The sequence below is a fragment of the Bos taurus genome, chromosome 7 (assembly GCF_002263795.3).
Source record: "Bos taurus isolate L1 Dominette 01449 registration number 42190680 breed Hereford chromosome 7, ARS-UCD2.0, whole genome shotgun sequence".
NCBI lineage: Eukaryota > Metazoa > Chordata > Mammalia > Artiodactyla > Bovidae > Bos > Bos taurus.
The window spans coordinates 41,167,997-41,190,585 of NC_037334.1; the positions used below are offsets into that span (position 1 = coordinate 41,167,997).

The 22,589-nt window shown below is 37.2% G+C and overlaps 1 protein-coding gene and 1 pseudogene across 1 annotated transcript; one reads left to right on the forward strand and one right to left on the reverse strand.

Moving 5' to 3' along the window:
• The first annotated feature begins 1,948 nt into the window (after nt 1–1,948).
• OR6AN1 (olfactory receptor family 6 subfamily AN member 1) lies at nt 1,949–2,917 on the forward strand. The gene has a single exon (XM_002689080.2). It carries the CDS (start codon nt 1,949–1,951, stop codon nt 2,915–2,917), a length of 969 nt encoding a protein of 322 aa, XP_002689126.2.
• Nucleotides 2,918–5,369: 2,452 nt separating this feature from the next.
• LOC780972 (syntaxin-17-like) lies at nt 5,370–6,286 on the reverse strand (annotated as a pseudogene).
• Between the last annotated feature and the right edge of the window lie 16,303 nt (nt 6,287–22,589).

Genomic DNA, 22,589 nt, shown 5'->3' on the forward strand with positions numbered 1-22,589 from the left:
TTGCATTCTTTGTTTGTTTTCCCCCAAAACTATCATTTCCTCCTGTTCTATCTCTTCTTTTTGTTTCATCATCGTGAAGTCGCTCAGTTGTGTCCGACTCTTTGTGACCCCATGGACTGTAGCCCACCAGGCTCCTCCATCCATGGAATTTTCTAGGCAAAGAGTACTGGAGTGGGTTGCCATTTCCTTAAGCTTAAAGCAAAATTTTGGAATTGATTGAATAAATCTTTATTATTTCCAACTGAGTTTGAGCAAACTCCGGGAGATGGTAAAGGACAGGAAAGCCTGGAATGCTGCTGTCCATGGGGTTACAAAGAGTCAATTATGACTTAGTGACTGAACAACAACAACACCTGAATCTTTAGCTTCTGCCGTGCATCACTATAGCCTTTGAGATGCCCATCAATTGTTCATATTCAAACCAATCATTTATGAGACCACAAGAAACCCTCTTTCAAGTAATATACTCCACAATTACTTTTTCCTTATTCATCATATCCATCAATATTTCTTTTTCTTTGCAAGATTATAGAAAAGTAAACTGGTTGCAGTGTTTCATACCAAGCCACTGTATTGACAAATTTAGTTCATATTTGTTTAAATACCGAATTTGTGTTATTGTATTAAGAATGGTCATTGTTAAGAATCATAGAGCTTTAACTTTAATTTTGGTCCAACTTATTCCTCTTACTCATAAAAAGTGTAACATGCATGAATCATATATTTATCTGTTTCTTCATTATGCAGTAAATAGATAATAGTAAAAGTAAGTAAAAGAATAAGCTAATAAACATTTAGGATCCGAAAAAAAAAATGGTACAAATAAAAAAGACACAGGGTATTGTCTTATTTCTAATCCTCTTATGTAAATTTTAGTTCACTTCTGTCATGCTCATCCATCACATCTATTGAAAAGTAGCAACAAAAATTCCCACTTATATAAAAATAGCCCTTTCATAACCTATCAATATAAATTTTTATGTGTTTTATGATTTGGAATTTGAAATTAGCCCCAATCCAAACCTTTATTTTTGCCTATCCAAAATATCACCATAACCATCCAGCAAAATCACCTTCTCTCTAACAAGTGTCCTGTTTTCTCTGTGCTTTTGGCCCTTGTTTTCTAGTATAAGAATACAAAACTATGCTTTCACTACTTCTCTTGGGAATATTCAAAATTCAAAAGTTTCATTTTTCTACTCCCTCCTAGCTGAGTATTTGCTCTCTCTCTCTGAATTTTAAGAAACATATAATAAATATTGACAAGTCATTTATTTAAACCTTTCCCTTACTCTTGAAATACCTGTGAATATCTCATTTGCTATAAGATGTGATTCTACATGGAAATTACATAAAGTTGACTTATAGTGGCCAATCTAACAATACAGTGTCTAGAACTTGTAAGTCAAAAGTAATGAACATATTATATAATCATGTTTAGTTGTTTATTTTAGCATTTTTCTTCTCAATGATAAGCCAGCTTTGAAAGACATTTCGTACATATATAATCATATAGAATTAGACTTTATTGCAACTTTTCCAGCACTCTGAATTGCTTTACATCTGAATGGATTAAGGACACTGTGATGTGTTTATCCCAAAGGACACTCTATGCATCTGTTCACAAGACTTCTAAAGAACTAAATTCACTGTTAGGTTCTCTACACTGAGGGGAAACTCACAGGTCTTTCAATAGGATATTTATCACAATCTTATTGTGGAACTAATTCAACTATTATGAGTGAATTTCACACTTGAACTCTTATATCTGGCACAGTTTATCTCAGAAGATGTTTATACACTGGAAAAATAATTATTTGTTTTTATTGTTTTTCTTTAATAAAAAGAAAATATAGTTAAAATTTATATGTGGATTATTTCCAAGATTTAGATACATAGACCAATCATAAACTTCTTTTTTTATTATGCCAGGCAGAAGTGAGAAATTATGGATCAAAGAAACAAGACCATTGTCACTGAGTTCATTCTTCTAGGATTTCAGAACGGGAAAGAAGTAGAAATTCTTCTTTTTTCTGCATTCCTGCTTATGTACATGATATCTCTGATTGGCAACACCATGATTATCCTTTTGGTGTGTGGTGACTACCGTCTGCATTCACCCATGTATTTTTTTGTAGCCAATCTTTCTTTCCTTGAGGTTGCAATTACCTCCACGGTGGTGCCTAAGATGTTAGCCAACACATTTTCCCTCACCAAAGCAATATCCTTTGTGGGATGTCTTACACAGTCTTTCTTCTACTTTCTCTTGGGCTCCACAGAATTCTTCATCTTGGCTGTTATGTCCTTTGATCGATACGTTGCCATCTGCAACCCACTGAGGTATGCCATCATCATGAACAAACAAACATGCATATCATTGCTTCTGGGATCTTACATAGGTGCATTTTTGTCAATTTTGGTCTCATCGATGTTAACTGCCCCTCTGCCCTTTTGTGGGCCAAATGTAATTAATCACTTCTTCTGTGACAGTGCTCCTGTGCTAAAGTTGGTCTGTGCAGATATCTCTGTGGCTGAGCTGGCTGACTTTGTCTCCTCTGTTTTGTTGCTATTGGGTTCCTTGCTCCTGACAGGAGTGTCTTACACATATATTATTATTACTATCTTTAGAATTCCCTCTGTCCAGGGACGACATAAAGCTTTCTCCACCTGTGTTTCACATATCACTGTAGTAACACTTTACTATGGAAGCTCCATCTTCATCTATGTCCGCCCACAAAAGGGTAATGTGACGGATGTTAACAAATTTGCCACAGTGCTAAACACCATTGTGACACCAATGTTGAATCCTTTCATCTACAGTCTTCGAAATGAGAAAGTGAAAGATTCCCTGAGAGATGGTGTCAATAAATATGTGATTATGCTAACAAATTTAAGATCTTTAAAATCTAAAAAATGATATCTTTACAACAAAGATATCTTCATGTCTGGCATTAAAGTTATTTTATCATGTAATCACTTCCAAATTAATATGCTCACATAAGGAAGGACTTCCTTTGTGGCTCAACTGGTAAAGAATCCGCCTGCAATGTGGGAGACCTGGGTTTGATCCCTGGGTTGGGAAGATCCCCTGGAGAAGGGAAAGGTTACCCACGCCAGTATTCTGGCCTGGAGAATTCCATGAACTGTATAGTCCATTGGGTGGCAAAGAGCTGGACATGATTGAGTGACTTTTTTGCAGGGGCTTTCCTTGTAGCTCACTTGGTAAAAAATCTGCCTGCAACGCAGGAGGCCTGGGTTCAATTCCTCGGTTGGGAAGATCCCCTGGAGAAAAAAATGGCAACCCACTCCAGTATTCTTGCCTGGAGAATCCCATAGATAGAGGAGCCTGGTGGGCTACAGTCCATGGGGTCGTAAGAATTGTACACAACTTAGCAACTAAACCTCCCATAAGGAAGGAATTAGGAGAGCATATGTTACTTTCCTATCTCTCACCAGGTTCAACTAATACTGATTCATACAGATCTAAAAACTTATACATATATTCATAACAGACACACACATAATGACAGAGATGAGTGATAAATATGTGATTATTCTATTTTCCTACGCCTCTAGTGTTTTAAAAATCAAATGCATGTACAAGCAAATGATTTAAAGTTAAACAATGCCAGGATTGGATGTCTCTGGTTTAGGCAATTCCTTAACTTTACCGAAGAACATTAAAAAGAAAAAAAAAAACATATACTTTTAAAAGTATCATTATTTTTTACAATTAATACATATGTATTGCCTTAATAAAATAATATAAACATTATTTGAATTTAATTTGAAATATTGTTATATATATTATTTATTATTTAAATTTTTATTTAATTCTAGACTGATCTACTCATGGTTCCATATTCCATATCTCTTACAGTGTATAACTATTATGCTCCTATTTCTGTGCCAGAGTGTGATGAGAAATCTACCTGTGGCAAAAGAATTCACCAAAACTTAGAAGCTAATTATTCACAGAAAGAATAGAAGAGTGACAGAAACATATCAGATTTTTCTATCCAAAATCTTTTTTTCAGGATGGTAGGAAATTAATATAGCCACTGAATTTTCATGTAAAATCATTTATAAGAAGAGATTTTTAAAATGCTAATGTTAATGGTGTACTGGGACGACCCAGAGGGATGGTACCGAGAGGGAGGAGGGAGGAGGGTTCAGGATGGGGAACATGTGTATACCTGTGGTGGATTCATGTTGATATATGGAAAAACCAATACAATATTGTAAAGTTAAAAAATAAAATAAAATAAAAAATTAAAAAAAAAGATAATCTGCAAATTTCAACATAACAGCCAGATCACATTACCTTTTCACTATTTGAAGGAACCTGTAAAATATCTTAATTAGATATAAGAGAGGAAGTCATTTCAAAATTGGAGAAGGCAATGACAACCCACTCCAGTACTCCAGTGCTTGGAAAATACTGTGGACAGAGGAGGCTGGTAGGCTGCAGTCCATGGGGTCGCTAAGAGTCAGACACAACTGAGCGGCTTCACTTTCACTTTTCAGTTTCATGCATTGGAGAAGGAAATGGCAACCCACTCCAGCAAGTGGAGAATCCCAGGGATGGGGGAGCCTGGTGGGCTGCTGTCTATGGGGTCACACAGAGTCGGACATGGCTGAAGTGACTTAGCAGCAGCAGCAGCAGCATTTCAAAATTCTTAGTTGAATGTGAAGTACAATCCATCATTGTTACTATAAATTATACATTTCACAGGAGCCAAATTGTCTCCTGTAAGAAACAAGTAATTTTTTTTCCATTTTCTTACACTATTTATTTGCTTTACCATATAATATTGTTAGGCAAAAATGCAATAGGGCTCACCAAATGGATTCCATTATGCAGTTCACTCATGCTCCTTGCTAGATCCTGTTTTCCCTATTTGATATGAAAAGCTCTTAAACTTCCATTCTTTTCTCTGCTAAAATGCCTAAATAATCTACATTTAGGAGAAAAAGAAACATATTTATAATATGCTTAATCTCGGAGTCTCCAAGTCAGGGTCATGGAAGAAACTGTTCCAAAAACTACCCTTCCATAACCCAACATGTCCACACATCACAAGTCCTTATTAAAGTTATGGGTTCAGTTTTCACATTTCCAGGTAAAAATTCTGCTCCCTGCCAGCCTTTAAACTTACCTGACAAATACTGTCAGCCTCAGGCCAAGCTCCTAAGTCTCTCACAACTCCATTAATATCCAGCAAACAACAAAATATATCCCCTTATCACAGTTCAATCCCACTTGAGTATCTGTAGCCACTGTTTCAATATAATCATATTCTGAAAGCCAACTGAGTGTCCAACAGCAGCAAAGGTCCTCATTAGGATAGACATGCTTGTGTCAATAATTAGTAAAGTTTGGTTTTTAACTGCATTTTTTTGTCAGTTGGGCTGGGGAGAGCTGGACAGCTGGAAGTGAGCTTCCCAATCATTTTCTGTTTTTTTTTTTTTGTATCACTTTTCCACCTGTGAAGCGCAACACCCCACCACCAAGTGCAGCTGCAATTTCTGACGCTTTGAAGCATCAAGGAGGCCAATCTGACCCTTCACCACTCCTCCTCTGAGTGCGCCTGCCACAGGTAGGGCTGCCAACTTGTATTTTTCAGCCTTCCCCCATGTTTTGGTTCCCTCTTCAATATTCACAGCAGCACTGTTGACATGGTCTTCAGTGCTGTCAATCTTCTCCTGCTGAAAATTCACTAGGAGAGAGAAATCAGTGGGACCAGTTGGTTAAGTTCATTTAAGTCCGCTTCTAAGGTCTCCCATGATTCTGCAGTATTTTAATCTTGAGGCGTTTCAGGCAACGCATACATCTGAGTCATACTCTGAGGATCAGCTTCATCTTCAGTAGTATGAAATGTTGTCAGTCATGGATCTAAAGAAGGCTGTAATAAAGTTTCTTCATCATTAAATTGTTTCTTAAGTTCTTCTACAGATGCTAGATGGAGTTGGAAAAATCCTGCTGTTGCAGCTGACGCGTTTTCAACAGAATCTATCATTCTCTTTAGAAGTCTTAGGTCACCCTTTTGGACTTTAAAACAAAGCTTCTCCACTCCTCCAATATTGCAGCAGAGTTGCTGAACTGTACGTCCTGCATTGACATGCTCTTCATGTACTGGTCCCATGTTCAGCACCTCTAATACTTCTCAATATTTATCTGGCACTTTTGTAACATCTCCAGGTCTGTTGGGATTGCCATTTTAGTAAATTTCTGGATAGCTGGTTCAGGAAGGCATAATTTCACTTTTTCTTCATCTTCAGACATGCTTAAAATATGTTGTGCTTCTCCTATTTGCAATAACTGTCTTCTCCACTTATGCAGAAAAACCTCCCACAATGGTGCTTGAGGCATGGCACAGATATGGGGGCCAAAACCAAGTAATTTTGTAAGTATTCTATTGGCATAGAAGGTGGTTTAAATGCACAAATCATAAAGATACTCTTCTCATATACAGCCTCAGTTTTTGACCATTGAATACTCTGTAAATGATCCAAACATGTCTTTAGTCTGTTATTTAAAAAACCCAGATATAAAGAGCTACAACGATCTGTATTTATTTGTCAGTGTCAGCTTCTTTATAATCAATTTTCCTAATTCCTAGATATTAATTTTCTACCCTCCATTTCTCTGACTTGAAAATCTTGACTGTCCCTCTTTTAGTAAAAATAATGATTGATAACAATATTTTCATTTATATTAAAACAATAACTCAAAATGCACTGTTGTTCCTCAGCACCTAGCATAGTACCTGGTACATAACATTTTTCAATAAATTTTTGAATATTAAAAAATATCATTATCTAAAATATCTCAAATGCTAAAGGAGTATTAAAAGCCTATCTCATTCTACCTCCATCCTGTACCAATTCACTGTACTGAAATTATTAGAAATGTTCACACTTCAGAATATCAGTGGTTGCAACCACTCTATCTTGCTGATGTCTTGTCATCTTGCTGGTAAGTAATCTAATTTCAAAATTTTATTTTGAGAAAAATGGAGCTGAATTCAAAGAGAACTCTTACAGCCACTAGATAATAGGGCTATCTCATCAGTGGGACAAAGTAATATGCCAGTTTCTGTCAGTCACTGATGAAGAACTGAGTACAGAATATATTAGATCTTTGGTGCCATTATTCTGCTACACAGATGGGTACAAGAGGCCATTAACAGCTTTCAGGCAAGAAATACTGGTATTTGAGTGAAAGTTAGCTTGTATAAGGGACTTCTCTGGTGGTTCAGTGTAAAGAATCCACCTGCAATTCAGGAGACACAGGAGACATGGGTTTGATCCTTGGGTTGGGAAGATCCTCTGGAGAAGGGCATGGCAATCCATGCCAGTAGTCTTGCCTGGAAAATCCCAGGGACAGAGGAGTCTGGCAGGCTACAGTCCATAAGGTTGCAAAGAGTCAGACATGAATGATGAGACTTAGCACGTTTGCACATAGCTTATGTAAAATGAAGTATTGTAGTTCTTCAGTGGTTTCATCTATTTTCTACAACTATGCTGCTGCTGCTGCTGCTAAGTCTCTTCAGTATGTCCGACTCTGTTCGACCCCATAGACAGCAGCCCACCAGGCTCCTCCGTCCCTGGGATTCTCCAGGCCAGAACACTGGAGTGGGTTGTCATTTCCTTCTCCAATGCATGAAACTGAAAAGTTAAAGGGAAGTCGCTCAGTCGTGTCCGACTCTTAGCTACCCCATGGACTGCAGCCAACCAGGCTCCTCCATCTATGGGATTTTCCAGGCAAGGGTACTGGAGTGGGTTGCCATTGCCTTCTCAGTCTACAACTATGATATGTGTTGAAAAGATTTAGAAATTTCCAGGGAATGAACCACCCATTTCTCATTTGTATTCTTCCAATCATCCAAAGAAATAATGATTATCATTTTAGATCTAATTTTTCAGAGAAAATCAAAGGGCAAATGTTTTTATCTCATTATATTAGCTAGTATACACTTGTGAAAAGTGAAAGTGTTAGTCACTCTGTCATGTCCTACTCTTTGTGACCAAATGGGCTCTAGCTAAACAGACTCTTCTATCCATGTAATTCTCCAGGCAAGATTACTGGAGTAGGTAACCATTCCCTTCTCCAGGGGATCTTCCACACCCAGGGATTGAATCCAGGTCTTCTGCATTGCAGATAGATTCTTTACCATCTGAGCCACCTAGGAAGCCCGGTGTACACTTGTAATCTAAATCAAATAGGGATACTTCAAGAAGAGGATGTTAAAGGATAATAGTGCTCATTAATATGGAGGCAAGTATTATAATAAAAATTTATAAAGTTAAAAATTGAAGCATGTAGAAAAGCATACAGAAAATCTAGATGGCTAAATAGAATAAATATAATTTGGTTTAATGTTTGATGTTTATTAATAAGGGAAGTAATTTATCACTTTAACACAAAAGGAGAAAATAAAATGTATCCTCATCTCTAAAGAGGATAAGGCAAAAGAGGATAAGGCTATATTTCAACCATCTACTACAAAGCAACTTTAAATAATGAAAACAGAGCATTTGCTGGTTTCTTACAGTCAATGATTATGTGAGCAACTCAAATATAAACAAAAAAAATTAGTTTGTTTCATATATTTTTAAAATCTCAAAGAAAAATTGATATTCTCATGTCTTTATAAATAAATTACAGGTATATAGGAAGAAATAGTCTTTCAAATGATATTTTCATAAAATAGAAGAAGAGGAACCCCTTCCAACTGATTTAATCCACATTAAAATAATAATAACTTATAAGAACATTACAAAAATAAAAAAATTCTTAATGAATTCAACATATGTTTCTCATAATATTAGCAGTCCATTCAAACTCAAAAGGATGACATGTCATATTTTACTGCTGCTGCTGCTGCTAAGTCGCTTCAGTGGTGTCCGACTCTGTGCGACCCCATAGATGGCAGCCCACCAGATTCATCTGTCCTTGGGATTCTCCAGGCAAGAACACCGATGTGGGTTGCCATTTCCTCCTCCAATGCATGAAAGTGAAAAGTGAAAGTGAAGTCGCCCAGTCGTGTCCGACTCTTAGCGACCCCATGGACTGCAGCCTACCAGGCTGCTCGGTCCATGGGATTTCCCAGGCAAGAGTACTGGAGTGGGTTGCCATTGCCTTCTCCGTCATATTTTACTAGGTTTTTATTATAAAAATATTTTGCTGTTTATATCTTCAAAAACCAACCAATTAATGCAGCAATTACTTATTGGATGAGAAAATTATATTATTGGATGCAGAAAATGGTTAAGAACATACTACATTCTACAATGTATATGTATGTCAAGTTATTAAATTGCACATGTTAAATACAATATGTATAAAACTTTTGTCAATTATACTTCAATAAAACTTAAAAGAAGCTAGTTGTCATGTGGAAGGGGATTTGGAATAAAGAACTTTGTATGATGCAAATTAAGAGTGCCCAAGCCTTTCCCAAGTCTTTTTTCTAAAGTCACCATGAATATCCAGCCACAAAACCAGTGAGAAACAAAAAATACATCCCCTCTTATTTAAGGGAAACCCTCAGTGGCTAAGTGGTAAAGAATCATTCTGTAATGAAGAAGACTTGCAGGAGATGTGGGTTCGATTCCTGGGTTGAAAAGATCCCCTGGAGAAGGAAATGGCAAGCCACTCCAGTATTCTTGCCTGGATAATCCCATGGACAGAGGAGCCTGGCAGGATACAGTCCATGGGGTCGCAAAGAGTCAGACATGATAGCAGCTGAGCACACATGCACATAAATTAATTAAGGCAATATCAGTATTACTGTCGTATTCCAAAGTAATGAAATCAGCTTATGATTCACATTTCAGCTTTGTTATGTCAATTCAGTTCAGTCGCTCAAGTCATGTCTGACTTTTTGCAACCCCATGAACCTCAGCATGCCAGGCCTCCCTGTCCATCACCAACTCCCAGAGTCCACTCAAACTCATGTCCATCGAGTCAGTGATGCCATCCAACCATCTCATCCTCTGTCTTCCCCTTCTCCTCCTGCCCTCAATCTTTCCCAGCATCAAGGTCTTTCCAAATGAGTCAACTGTTTGCATCAGGTGACCAAGTATTGGAGTTTCAGCTTCAACATTAGTCCCTCCAATGAACACCCAAGACTGATCTCCTTTAGGATGGACTGGTTGGATCCTCTTGCAGTCCAACTTTGTTACGTTGCTTTATCCAAATCAAGTTTCCTATCTTAGTGACATACCTAGCTGTAACTTGATGTATTAAAATCGTAATGTAGTAAGAACATATATAGTCATTTTCTTATGTTATAGTTACTTTTTAAAGAATTAAAATCTTAAAGTTAGTAGCAAGAAAGAAATTACAAAGATCAGAGCAGGAAAAAAAGTAAAATAAAGGAAGGAAACAATAATAAAGATAAATAAAACTAAAAGTTGATTCTTTGAGAAGATAAACAATATTGACAAACCATTAACCAGACTCATCAAGAAAAAAGAGAAAAGATTCAAAGTAACAAAATTAGAAATGAAAAAGGAGAGGTTACAACAGACAAGAAAGAAATACAAAGAATCATAGAGATGATTATGAGCAACTATATGGCAATAAAATAGACAACCTGGAAGACATGAACAGTTCAATCTTCCAAGACTGAACCAGGAGAAATTATGAACAAGCCAATCACAAGCCCTGGAATTGAAGCTGTGAAAAAAAAATCTCCCAAAATACAAAAGCCCAGGGCCAGATGGCTTCACAGGTGACTTCTATCAAACATTTAGAGGAGAGGGAATGCCTATCCTGAAATTATTCCAAAAAATTTGCAAAGAAACACTTCCAAACTTATTCTATGAGGCCAACACCACCCCTACACCTAAACAAGATAAAGACATCACAAAAAAAAGAAAAATGTAGGCCAACATCACTGATGAATATAGATGCAAAAACCTCAGCAAAATTTTAGCAAACAGAATTCAGCAGCACATTAAAAAGATTAAACACCATGATCAAGTTGGCTTTACCCCAGGGCTGAAGGATTCTTCAATATATGCAGATCAATGAATGCAATAGACCATATTAACAAATTGAAAGATAAAAATCATGTGGTAATCTCAATAGATGCATAAAAACATTTTGACAAAATTCAGCAATAATTTATGAAAAGAACTCTCCAAAAAATGGACATAGAAAACCCTACCTCAACATAATGAAGGCCATACATGATAAACTCACAGCAAGCATTATTCTCAATGATAAAAAACTGAAAGCATTTCCTCTATGATCACACCCATTCTATTATTCAACATACTTTTGGAAGCCCTAGCTATGGTGATTAGAGAAAAAAATAAAAGGAGGAAACTGGATTGGTTAAGAAGAAGTGAAACAAATGTCATGTACTAATGTGTATAATCATGATGGTGTGATCATTGAACTAGAGCCAGACATCCTGGAGTGCAAAGTCAAGTGGGCCTTAGGAAGCATCATTATGAACAAAGCTAGTGGAGGTGATGGAATTTCAGTTGAGCTGTTTCAGACCCTAAAAGATGGTGCTGTGGATGTGCTACACTCAGGCCACTGGAAAAGGTCAGTTTTCATTCCAATCCCAAAGAAAGGCAGTGCCAAAGAAAGTTCACACTACTGCACAACTGCACTCATCTCACAGGCTAGCAAAGTAACGCTCAAAATTCTCCAAGCCAGGCTTTAACAGTACATGAAATGAGAACTTCCTGATGTTCAAGCTGGATTTAGAAAAGGCAGAGGAACCAGAGGTCAAATTGCCAACATTTGTTGGATCATCGAAAAAGCAAGAGAGTTCCTGAAAAGCATCTACTTCTTTACTGACTATGCCAAAGCCTTTGACTATGTGGATCACAACAAACTGGAAAATTCTTAAAAAGATGGGAATTTCCTTGCAGACTACATTACCTGCCTCCTGCAAAATCTGTATGCAGGTCAAGAAGCAACCGTTGGAATTGGATATGGAACAACAGACTGGTTGCAAATTGGGAAAGGAGTACATCAAGGCTGTATATTGTCACACTGCTTATTTAACTTCTATGCAGAATACATCATGAGAAACGCTGGGCTGGATGAATCACAAGCTGGAGTCAAGATTGCCAGGAGAAACATCAGTAACCTCAGATATGCAGATGACACCACCCTTATGGCAGAAAGCAAAAAAGAACTAAAGAACCTCTTGAAAGTGAAAGAGGAGAGTGAAAAAGTTGGCTTAAAACTCAGCATTCAAAAAACTGAGATCATGACAACCCATCACTTCATGGCAAATAGATGGGGAAACAATGAAAACAGTGACAGACTATTTTGGGGGGCTCCAAAATCACTGCAGATGGTGACTGCAGCCATGAAATTAAAAGACGTTTGCTCCTTGGAAGAAAAGCTATGGCAGCATATTAAAAAGCAGAGACATTATTTTGCCAACATAGGTCCATCTAGTCAATGCTATGATTTTTCCAGTAGTCATGTATGGATGTGAGAGTTGGACTATAAAGAAAGCTGAGCACCAAAGAATTGATGCTTTTGAACTGTGGTGTTGGAGAAGACTCTTGAGAGTCCCTTGGACTGCAAGGAGATCAAAGCAGTCAATCCTAAATGAAATCAGCCCTGAATATTCATTGAAAGGACTGATGCTTAAGCTGAAACTCCAATACTTTGGCCACCTGATGTGAATAACTGACTCATTTGAAAAGACCCTGATGCTGGGAAAGATTGAAGGCAGGAGGAGAAGGGGATGACACAGTATGAGATGGTTGGATGGCATCACCGATGTGGTTGACGTGAGTTTGAGTAAGCTCCAGGAGTTTGTGATGGACAGGAAAGCCTGTCGTGCTGCAGTCCATGGGGTTGCAAAGAGTTGGATGTGACTGAGTGACTGAACTGAACTGAAACTAATTCTCTATTTAGCAAATTGTTATAAACCCAAAGAGAGGCAAATGTTTGCCAGCCTCAAACTTAATGTCCTTAACTTGAATACTGAAAACAGATATATGTATATTTTCAAACTATTTAAATTTGATAGCTTTATAATGGTAAGAATGGTTTTTATTTCTGTTTTCTAGCAAGGTGAACAGTTAATTACTTTCTCATCAGAAGAGTTTATATAAATCCTTTAATTAAAATATTATGAGTAAAAGTTCAGTTGTTAAAATTATTTTCATAGCTTCAAACTTTATAGAAATATAGAAAAACTATCCCATAAATAAACTAAACAACAAAATTATCTGTCATATTACTGTGATAAAAGAGTTACCCCAAGTTTAGTCAAACTTGTTTTCTTCAGCTAATTATTTTGGTTTTATTTAGTTAGCAAAGATCTAGCTGGTATTCTTGATGTTAACAGCCCTACATGAAAGTACTTCCCTGGGGAATCTCTCCTTCTTTCAGGAATTCTCCCCAAGAGCTTTTCAAATAAATTCAGAATACTTATTTCTCCTGGCAGTTCTATCATCTCAAACAATAAATAGGATGACTTCTATTTTCACATTCTCTTCATCTTAGGTCACAAGAGGGTATGATTTTACTTTATCAACTTGTTCTATAAAGTTTGTCAGAAATCATATATCTATAAAGGAAGTACCACACTATCAACATATTTGAAAAGTTCAATTCATATTTAAGAATTAGAAAAGAATCACCAAGAGGATGATGATTCACACTAAATTAAAAGCTGGTTCTAAATTTAATATAGCCTGGAACTAAATTAAATGCTAGTTCTCTTCTTAAAAAGCACACACACACATTGCATCACCTAACTTTAGAGAATGTACTTATAAGACGGATCTTGTTTAATAAACTTAATATTGACTATGTTTCTGAAAAGTCAGCCAGTTCAGTTCAGTTCAGTCTCTCAGTCGTGTCCGACTCTTTGCGACCCAATGAGTCGCAGCACGCCAGGCCTCCCTGTCCATCACCAACTCCAGGAGTTCACTCAGACTCGTATCCATCGAGTCAGTGATGCCATCCAGCCATCTCATCCTCTGTCGTCCACTTCTCCTCCTGCCCACAATCCCTCCCAGCATCAGAGTTTTTTCCAGTGAGTCAACTCTTCGCATGAGGTGGCCAAAGTGCTGGAGTTTCAGCTTTAGCATCATTCCTCCCAAAGAAATCCCAGGGCTGATCTCCTTCACAATGGACTGGTTGGATCTCCTTGCAGTCCAAGGGACTCTCAAGAGTCTTCTCCAACACCACAGTTCAAAACCATCAATTCTTCGGGGCTCTTCACAGTCCAACTCTCACATCCATACATGACCATAGGAAAAACCATAGCCTTGACTAGATGGACCTTTGTTGGCAAAGTAATGTCTCTGCTTTTGAATATGCTATCTAGGTTTGTCATAACTTTTCTTCCAAGGAGTAAGCGTCTTTTAATTTCATGGCTGCAGTCACCATCTGCAGTGATTTTGGAGCCCCAAAAAATAAAGTCTGACACTGTTTCCACTGTTTCCCCATCTATTTCCAATTAAGTGATGGGACCAGATGCCATGATCTTCGTTTTCTGAATGTTCAGTTTTAAGCCAACTTTTTCCACTCTCCACTTTCACTTTCATCAAGAGGCTTTTGAGTTCCTCTTCACTTTCTGCCATAAGGGTGGTGTCACATGCATATCTGAGGTTATTGATATTTCTCCCGGCAATCTTGATTCCAGCTTGTGCTTCTTTCAACCCAGCATTTTTCATGATGTACTCTGCATATAAGTTAAATAAGCAGGGTGACAATATACAGACTTGACGTACTCCTTTTCCTATTTGGAACCAGTCTGTTGTTCCATGTCCAGTTCTAACTGTTGCTTCCTGACCTGCATATAGGTTTTTCAAGAGGCAGGTGAGGTCGTCTGGTATTCCCATCTCTTTCAGATTTTTCTACAGTTTATTGGGATCCACACAGTCTAAGGCTTTAGCATAGTCAATAAAGCAGAAATAGATGTTTTTCTGGAACTCTCTTGCTTTTTCCATGATCCAGCAGATGTTGGCAATTTGGTCTCTGGTTCCTCTGCCTTTTCTAAAACCAGCTTGAACATCAGGAAGTTCACGGTTCACATACTGCTAAAGCCTGGCTTGGAGAATTTTGAGCATTACTTTACTAGCGTGTGAGATGAGTGCAATTGTGCGGTCGTTTGAGCATTCTTTGGCATTGCCTTTCATTGGGATTGGAATGAAAACTGACCTTTTCCAGTCCCGTGGACAGTGCTGAGTTTTCCAAATTTGCTGGCATATTGACTGCAGCACTTTCACAGCATCATCTTTCAGGATTTGAAATAGCTCAACTGGAATTCCATCACCTCCACTAGCTTTGTTCGTAGTGATGCTTTCCAAGGCCCACTGACTTCACATTCCAGGAAGTCTGGCTCTAGGTCAGTGATCACACCATCATGATTATCTGGGTCGTGAAGATAGTTTTTGTACAGTTCTGTGTATTCTTGCCACCTCTTCTTGATATCTTCTGCTTCTGTTAGGTCCATACCATTTCTGTCCTTTATCGAGCCCATCTTTGCATGAAATGTTCCCTTGGTACCTCTAATTTTCTTGAAGAGATCTCTAGTCTTTCCCATTCTGTTGTTTTCCTCTATTGCTTTGCATTGATTGCTGAGGAAGGCTTTCTTATCTCTTCTTGCTATTCTTTGGAACTCTGCATTCAGATACCTATACCTTTCCTTTTCTACTTTGCTTTTCACTTCTCTTCTTTTCACAGCTATTTGTAAGGCCTCCCCAGACAGCCATTTTGCTTTTTAGCTTTTCTTTTCCATGGGGATGGTTTTGATCCCTGTCTCCTGTACAATGTCACAAACCTCAGTCCATAGTTCATCAGACACTCTATCTATCAGATCTAGTCCCTTAAATCTATTTCTCACTTCCACTGTATAATCATAAGGGATTTTATTTATGTCATACCTGAATGGTCTAGTGGTTTTCCCTACTTTCTTCAATTTCAGTCTGAATTTGACAATAAGGAGTTCATGATCTGAGCCACAGTCAGCTCCTGGTCTTGTTTTTGTTGACTGTATAGAGCTTCTCCATCCTTGGCTGCAAAGAATATAATCAATCTGATTTCGGTGTTGACCATCTGGTGATGTCCATGTGTGGAGTCTTCTCTTGTGTTGTTGGAAGAGGGTGTTTGCTATGACCAGTGCATTTTCTTGGCAAAACTCTATTAGTCTTTGTCCTGCTTCGTTCCGTATTCCAAGGCCAGATTTGCCTGTTACTCCAGGAAAGTAAATGTAAATTAATAAAAAATTGAAGAGTTTAGAAATGTGTATTTTTATGGATTTTTCCTCTGAAATATGAATGTATTTGTAGTCTCTACTTAGTCCCTTTCATATTATACTGTATATATTTGGGTTTTGTAATTTCCTTATAAAAGATACCTAATGTCTCCAGTCTGTACCAGTACCCAGTGTTTTTCATTTTTCTTTTATTCTTTTAAAATTTTTATCCTGGCCAAGTTGTTCTAACTTCTACTTCTACTGTTGAGAAGCAGATACACTTTTCTGTAGATAGGAAGTAGACAATGAAAAGTGTTATGAAACTTTTTGCTCCTACAGGAGAAAATAGACTTTAATTCAACTGTTATGAAAAAAGTGATAGTTTTAATATATTATTTTTTTAAAGTTTCTCATTAGGCCAAATGAAACACTTATGAAATATCAACAGATATCTATCTTAATAAACTGAGTGGACATAATTTCCAAAAGAGTTATCTACACTACAATTATATGTATTACTAATGGAAGACCTCAGTAAGTTCAAGCTACTGTTGTGCATCTGTTCTTCCCTCAGGTGTGTGGAAGTTTTGAAAATAAAGGTATGCTTAAATTGTGTACACAGGTTTAAATATGAGCTTACTGTGAATAAAAAATAACATAAAACTGTACAAAGAAGCTGAATAACATTACCTGGACAAAAAAGTTTATCTAACTAAGTTGTTAGTTTATTACATGGCTTGATGATGCTTTGGATTATTAATTTTATCAATTGATACAACCTGCTTCAGAGTTAGATACAGTGTTCTCAAAATTTGCGGCAGAAATGTCACATTTATTCAGAAAGAACACATCATATTTTAAACTCTGAAAAATACAGCCAAGTACCTCCTGAATGAAGCATGTATGTTTTAGGTTAATTCCACAAACCAATATCATAATTTTATAACTCAGATTTTTGAAAATAAATATTATTGATTTATAGAAGTTTGAGATTGTTGGAAACATAAAAGAGTATTTGTGTGTGTATACTTATCTTAGTAATGATTATAAAGCTCTGAAATATATATTGTACATTTTATTCAAAATATTCTATTTAGGGGAAGGTAAGAGTTTTAGATATATGTTTATTTTGTATAAAACCTTTTGTCTTTATTGTATATTGGTTTTGATTATTTAGCTATTAAAATATCTTTTAAAATTCAATTACTCTTCTCCATTGTTAAGAAAAATTAGAGAGAGCAAAAGAATTTGCAGTAGCAGTGCTTGAAGTAGTTAAAGATTTAAGCAAAATCAGTGACTGTACAGGCTCCATTTATATTCTGATTGCTAATTATATTGCAAAGATTCATGAATCCATTAAACAAGGAAGTATCAACCCCAGCATCTATGCTACATAAATATATGATTTGAAGCAATTTTTATTGACTCATTTTTATGTTACTGTCAAAATTATACTAGTGATGCTATAAATTAATTTTCAAATTTGATCTATGTATTTACCATTGTGAGTAAAGCTTTGTCCTTCTGCCTAATTCTACAGTTCATTTAATTCTATCAGTAATACTTTTCATTCAAGAAATTTGTTAAGAAAAAATTATATTTTTAGAAATGTCAATATGATATGAATATTGAATTTACTCATATCATAATTATATGACTATGACTAACATCAGAGTTCTTATTCCAGGAAGTATCCTGTAATGGATGTGGGAAGAAGAAATTAAAGACGTAGTTTTAAAAAAGGTAGCATGTTAATTCTGATAGTACAGATATATTAAAAACATTGGAAGCTAAAGGAGATTAGTTAATAACTTTGAGCGGGGTTGTAAGAAAAGTACCCAATGTGCTGAAATATTTAGTCTAAAATTTTAAGGGATGTGTAGTCTTGTTTGATATAGATAAGAAAATTAAAAGAATAGACAAAGTGTATAGTGAGGAGTGATTTCTTAAGGGTCCTGAATTTTTTGATAAAGACAATGTAGTTATTTGTTTGAGACACATAGGTAATTTTGGACTTAGTTGCTCATGTCCAGAAAAGAATCTTAGAACCAGATGCTGAGAATAACTTTCTGATATCACCTGGAGTGTGTAATAGAAAGCAGAGGATTTACATATTAGGTAAGTTTCTCATTGTAGATCAGTTCAGTTTAGTTCAGTTGCTCAGATGTTTGCGACCCCATGGACTGCAGCACACCAGACCTCCCTGTCCATCACCAGCTCCCAGAGTTTACTCAAACTCATGTCCATTGAATCGGTGATGCCATCCAACCATCTCTTTCTCTGTCGTCCCCTTCTCCTGCCTTCAGTCTTTCCCAGCACCAAGGTCTTTTCCAATGAGTCAGCTCTTTGCATCAGGTGGCCAATGTATTGGAGTTTCAGCCAAGTTTAAACCAACTTTTTCACTCTCCTCTTTCACTTTCATCAAGAGACTCTTTAGTTCTTCTTTGCTTTCTGCCATAAGGATGGTGTCATCCGTATTTCTGAGGTTACTGATATTTCTTCCGGCAATTTTGATTCCAGCTTGTGCTTCATCCAGCCCAGCATTTGTAGATAAGAGCAATGTATAATGGTACAGCTATTTTAATCAATTAAATAGTAATAGAAATTATTGTCTGAATAATGTGCCCTTCATAGTCAAAAGAAAACTTGCATTGTTAGCATAACCAGGATGCTATGGAGATGTTATCTGTATGAGACAAATGTAGTTACTCATGGCTAGGATGCCTGTGCCTGGATTCATTCCAGAGGTCCAGTGACTCAATGAATCTGATCCCTCATTGGGTTAGAAATCCCTATTCCTGCATCAATCAATCTCCTATTAGTGGGTTTTACCAGTAAATATGGAGGAAAGTAGAACCATCTCCCCCAAATAGGGCACCAGAGAATCATTTTTATCTAAGAAGTTTCTCCAACTCATGTCCATTAGAGAAAACAAAATGGCAGCTACACTTTATGATCAACATAAAGTCTGAAGATAAATTATAAGCCATTACAATTTTGCAAGATAATTAGGACTTTAAAGGAAAACTGTTTACTAAAAATGGACAGAATAGATGAGAGTTGAGAAACATTTTTATATACTTTATTTATTTCAATTGGAGAATAATTGTTTTACAATATTTTGTTGGTTACTGCCATACATCAACATGAATCAGCCATAGGTATACATATGTCCCCTTCCTCTTGAACCTCCACTCTATCCCACCCCTCTACATTGTCAAAGAGCACCAGATTTGAATCATACAGCAAATTCTCACTGGTTATTTTACATATGGTAATGTATACATTTCAATGCTACTCTCCCAATTTGTTGCATCCTCTTCTTCCCCTACTGTGTCTACAAGTCTGTTCACTGTACCTGTGTATCCAATACTGCCTAGCATACAGGTTCATCAGCACCATCTTTGTAGATTCCATATATATATATATGAGTTAATACAAGATATTTGTTTTCCTCTTTCTGACTTACTTAACTCTTTGTAATAGGCTCTAGGTTCACCCACCTCACTAGATCTGTCTCAAATGTGTTCATTTTTATGGCTGAGTAATATTCCATTGTGTATATGTACCATCATGTCTTTATCCATTCATCTGCTGATGGATATCTAGGCTGCCTCCATGTACTAGCTACTGTAAATAGTGCTGTAGTGAATATTTGGGTACTTTATCAATTGTGGTTTTCTCAGGGTATATGCCCTCATGCGAAGAGTTGACTCATTGGAAAAGACTCTGATTTTGGGAGGGTTTGGGGGCAGGAGGAGAAGGGGACAACAGAGGATGAGATTGCTGGATGGCATCACTGACTCGATGGACATGGGTTTGGGTGAACTCCGGGAGTTGGTGATGGACAGGGAGGCCTGGCGTGCTGCGATTCATGGGGTCGCAAAGAGTCAGACACTACTGAGCTACTGAACTGACTGATTGGGATTACTGGGTCGTATGGCAGTTTCAGAGAAACATTTTTGAAGTAGTTGTATTAAAAAGTGATCATTGGTTGAATATAGTTCAGTTAAGATATAGCCAGAAGAAAATGATTAGAGATGTCTATCAACAAATTAGGGTCATGATGGGATATGCAATAGACTAGCAACAAAGATAAATAAAGAAAAATAGGGCAGCCTGCCAAAATGCACTCTGTTCATTTAAATGTAGTAAATCTCCTATTGTAAAAGAGACTGGGTCATCGGTCTGGAACTCCAAAGATTAAAATAGGAGAGTTTGGTAAACTTGAAACCTTGAGAGGAGATAAAATTATTCACAGAAAGCATAAACAAAACCATGAGAACAAAATGTATGATTTTCCATTTTAAAAGATAGTTTGAATTATGTATGTGATGTATATAAAAGGCATACAAATAGACAGTTTTTTTAATGTTTGGCAATCTTGTATCACAAACATTGTCTAACTTGTCTTGTCTAAATCAATGAAACACAGCCTTGTCTAACTCAATGAAACTAAGCCATGTCTGTGGGGCAACCCAAGACGGGCAGGTCATGGTGGAGAGATCTGACAGAATGTGGTCCACTGGAGAAGGGAATGGCAAACCACTTCAGTATTCTTGCCTTGAGAACCCCATGAACAGTATGAAAATGCAAAATGATAGGATACTGAAAGAGAAACTCCCCAAGTCAGTAGGTGCCCAATATGCTACAGGAGATCAGTGGAGAAATAACTACAGAGAGAATGAAGGGATGGAGCCAAAGCAAAAACAATACTCAGCTGTGGACATGACTGGTGACAGAAGCAAGGTCTGATGCTGTAAAGAGCAATATTGCATAGGAACCTGGAATGTCAGGTCCATGAATCAAGACAAATTGGAAGTGGTGAAACAAGAGATGGCAAGAGAGAATGTCAACATTCTAGGAATGAGCGAACTCAGTGGACTGGAATGGGTGAATTTAACTCAGATGACCATTATATCTACTACTGCAGGCAGGAATCCCTCAGAAGAAATGGAGTAGCCACTATGGTAAACCAAAGAGTCCAAAATGCAGCACTTGGATGCAGTCTCAAAAATGACAGAATGATCTCTTTTCGTTTCCAAGACAAACCATTCAATATCACAGTAATCCAAGTCTATGGCCCAACAAGTAACGCTGAAGAAGCTGAAGTTGAACGGTTCTATGAAGACCTACAAGACCTTTTAAAACTAACACCCAAAAAAGATGTCCTTTTCATTATAGGTGACTGGAATGCAAAAGTAGGAAGTCAAGAAACACCTGGAGTAATAGGCAAATTTGGCCTTGGAATACTGAGTGAAGCAGGGAAAAGACTAATAGAGTTTTGCCAAGAAAATGCACTGGTCATAACAAACACCCTCTTCCAACAACACAAGAGAAGACTCTATACATGGACATCACCAGATGGTCAACACCGAAATCAGATTGATTATATTCTTTGCAGCCAAGGATGGAAAAAGTCTATAAAGTCAGCAAAAAAAGACCAGGAGCTGACTGTGGCTCAGATCATGAACTCCTTATTGCCAAATTCAGACTGAAATTGAAGAAAGTAGGGAAAACCACTAGACCACTCAGGTATGACCTAAATCAAATCGCTTATGATTATACAGTGGAAGTGAGAAATAGATTTAAGGGCCTAGATCTGATAGAGTGCCTGATGAACTATGGACTGAGGTTCGTGACATTGTACAGGGGACAGGGATCAAGACCATCCCCATGGAAAAGAAATGCAAAAAAGCAAAATGGCTGTCTAGGGAGGCCTTACAAATAGCTGTGAAAAGAAGAGAAGTGAAAAGCAAAGGAGAAAAGGAAAGATATAGGCATCTGAATGCAGAGTTCCAAAGAATAGCAAGAAGAGATAAGAAAGCCTTCTTCAGCGATCAATGCAAAGCAATAGAGGAAAACAACAGAATGAGAAAGACTAGAGATCTCTTCAAGAAAATTAGAAGTACCAAGGGAACATTTCGTGCAAAGATGGGCTCGATAAAGGACAGAAATGGGATGAACCTAACAAAAGCAGAAGATATTAAGAAGAGGTGGCAAGAATACACAGAAGAACTGAACAAAAAAAAATCTTTCCGACCAAGATAATCACGATGGTGTGATCACTGACCTAGAGCCAGACATCCTGGAATGTGAAGTCAAGTGGGCCTTAGAAAGCATCACTATGAACAAAGCTAGTGGAGGTGATGGAATTCCAGTTGAGCTATTTCAAATCCTGAAAGATGATGCTGTGAAAGTGCTGCAGTCAATATGCCAGCAAATTTGGAAAACTCAGCACTGTCCACGGGACTGGAAAAGGTCAGTTTTGATTCCAATCCCAATGAAAGGCAATGCCAAAGAATGCTCAAACGACCGCACAATTGCACTCATCTCACACGCTAGTAAAGTAATGCTCAAAATTCTCCAAGCCAGGCTTCAGCAATATGT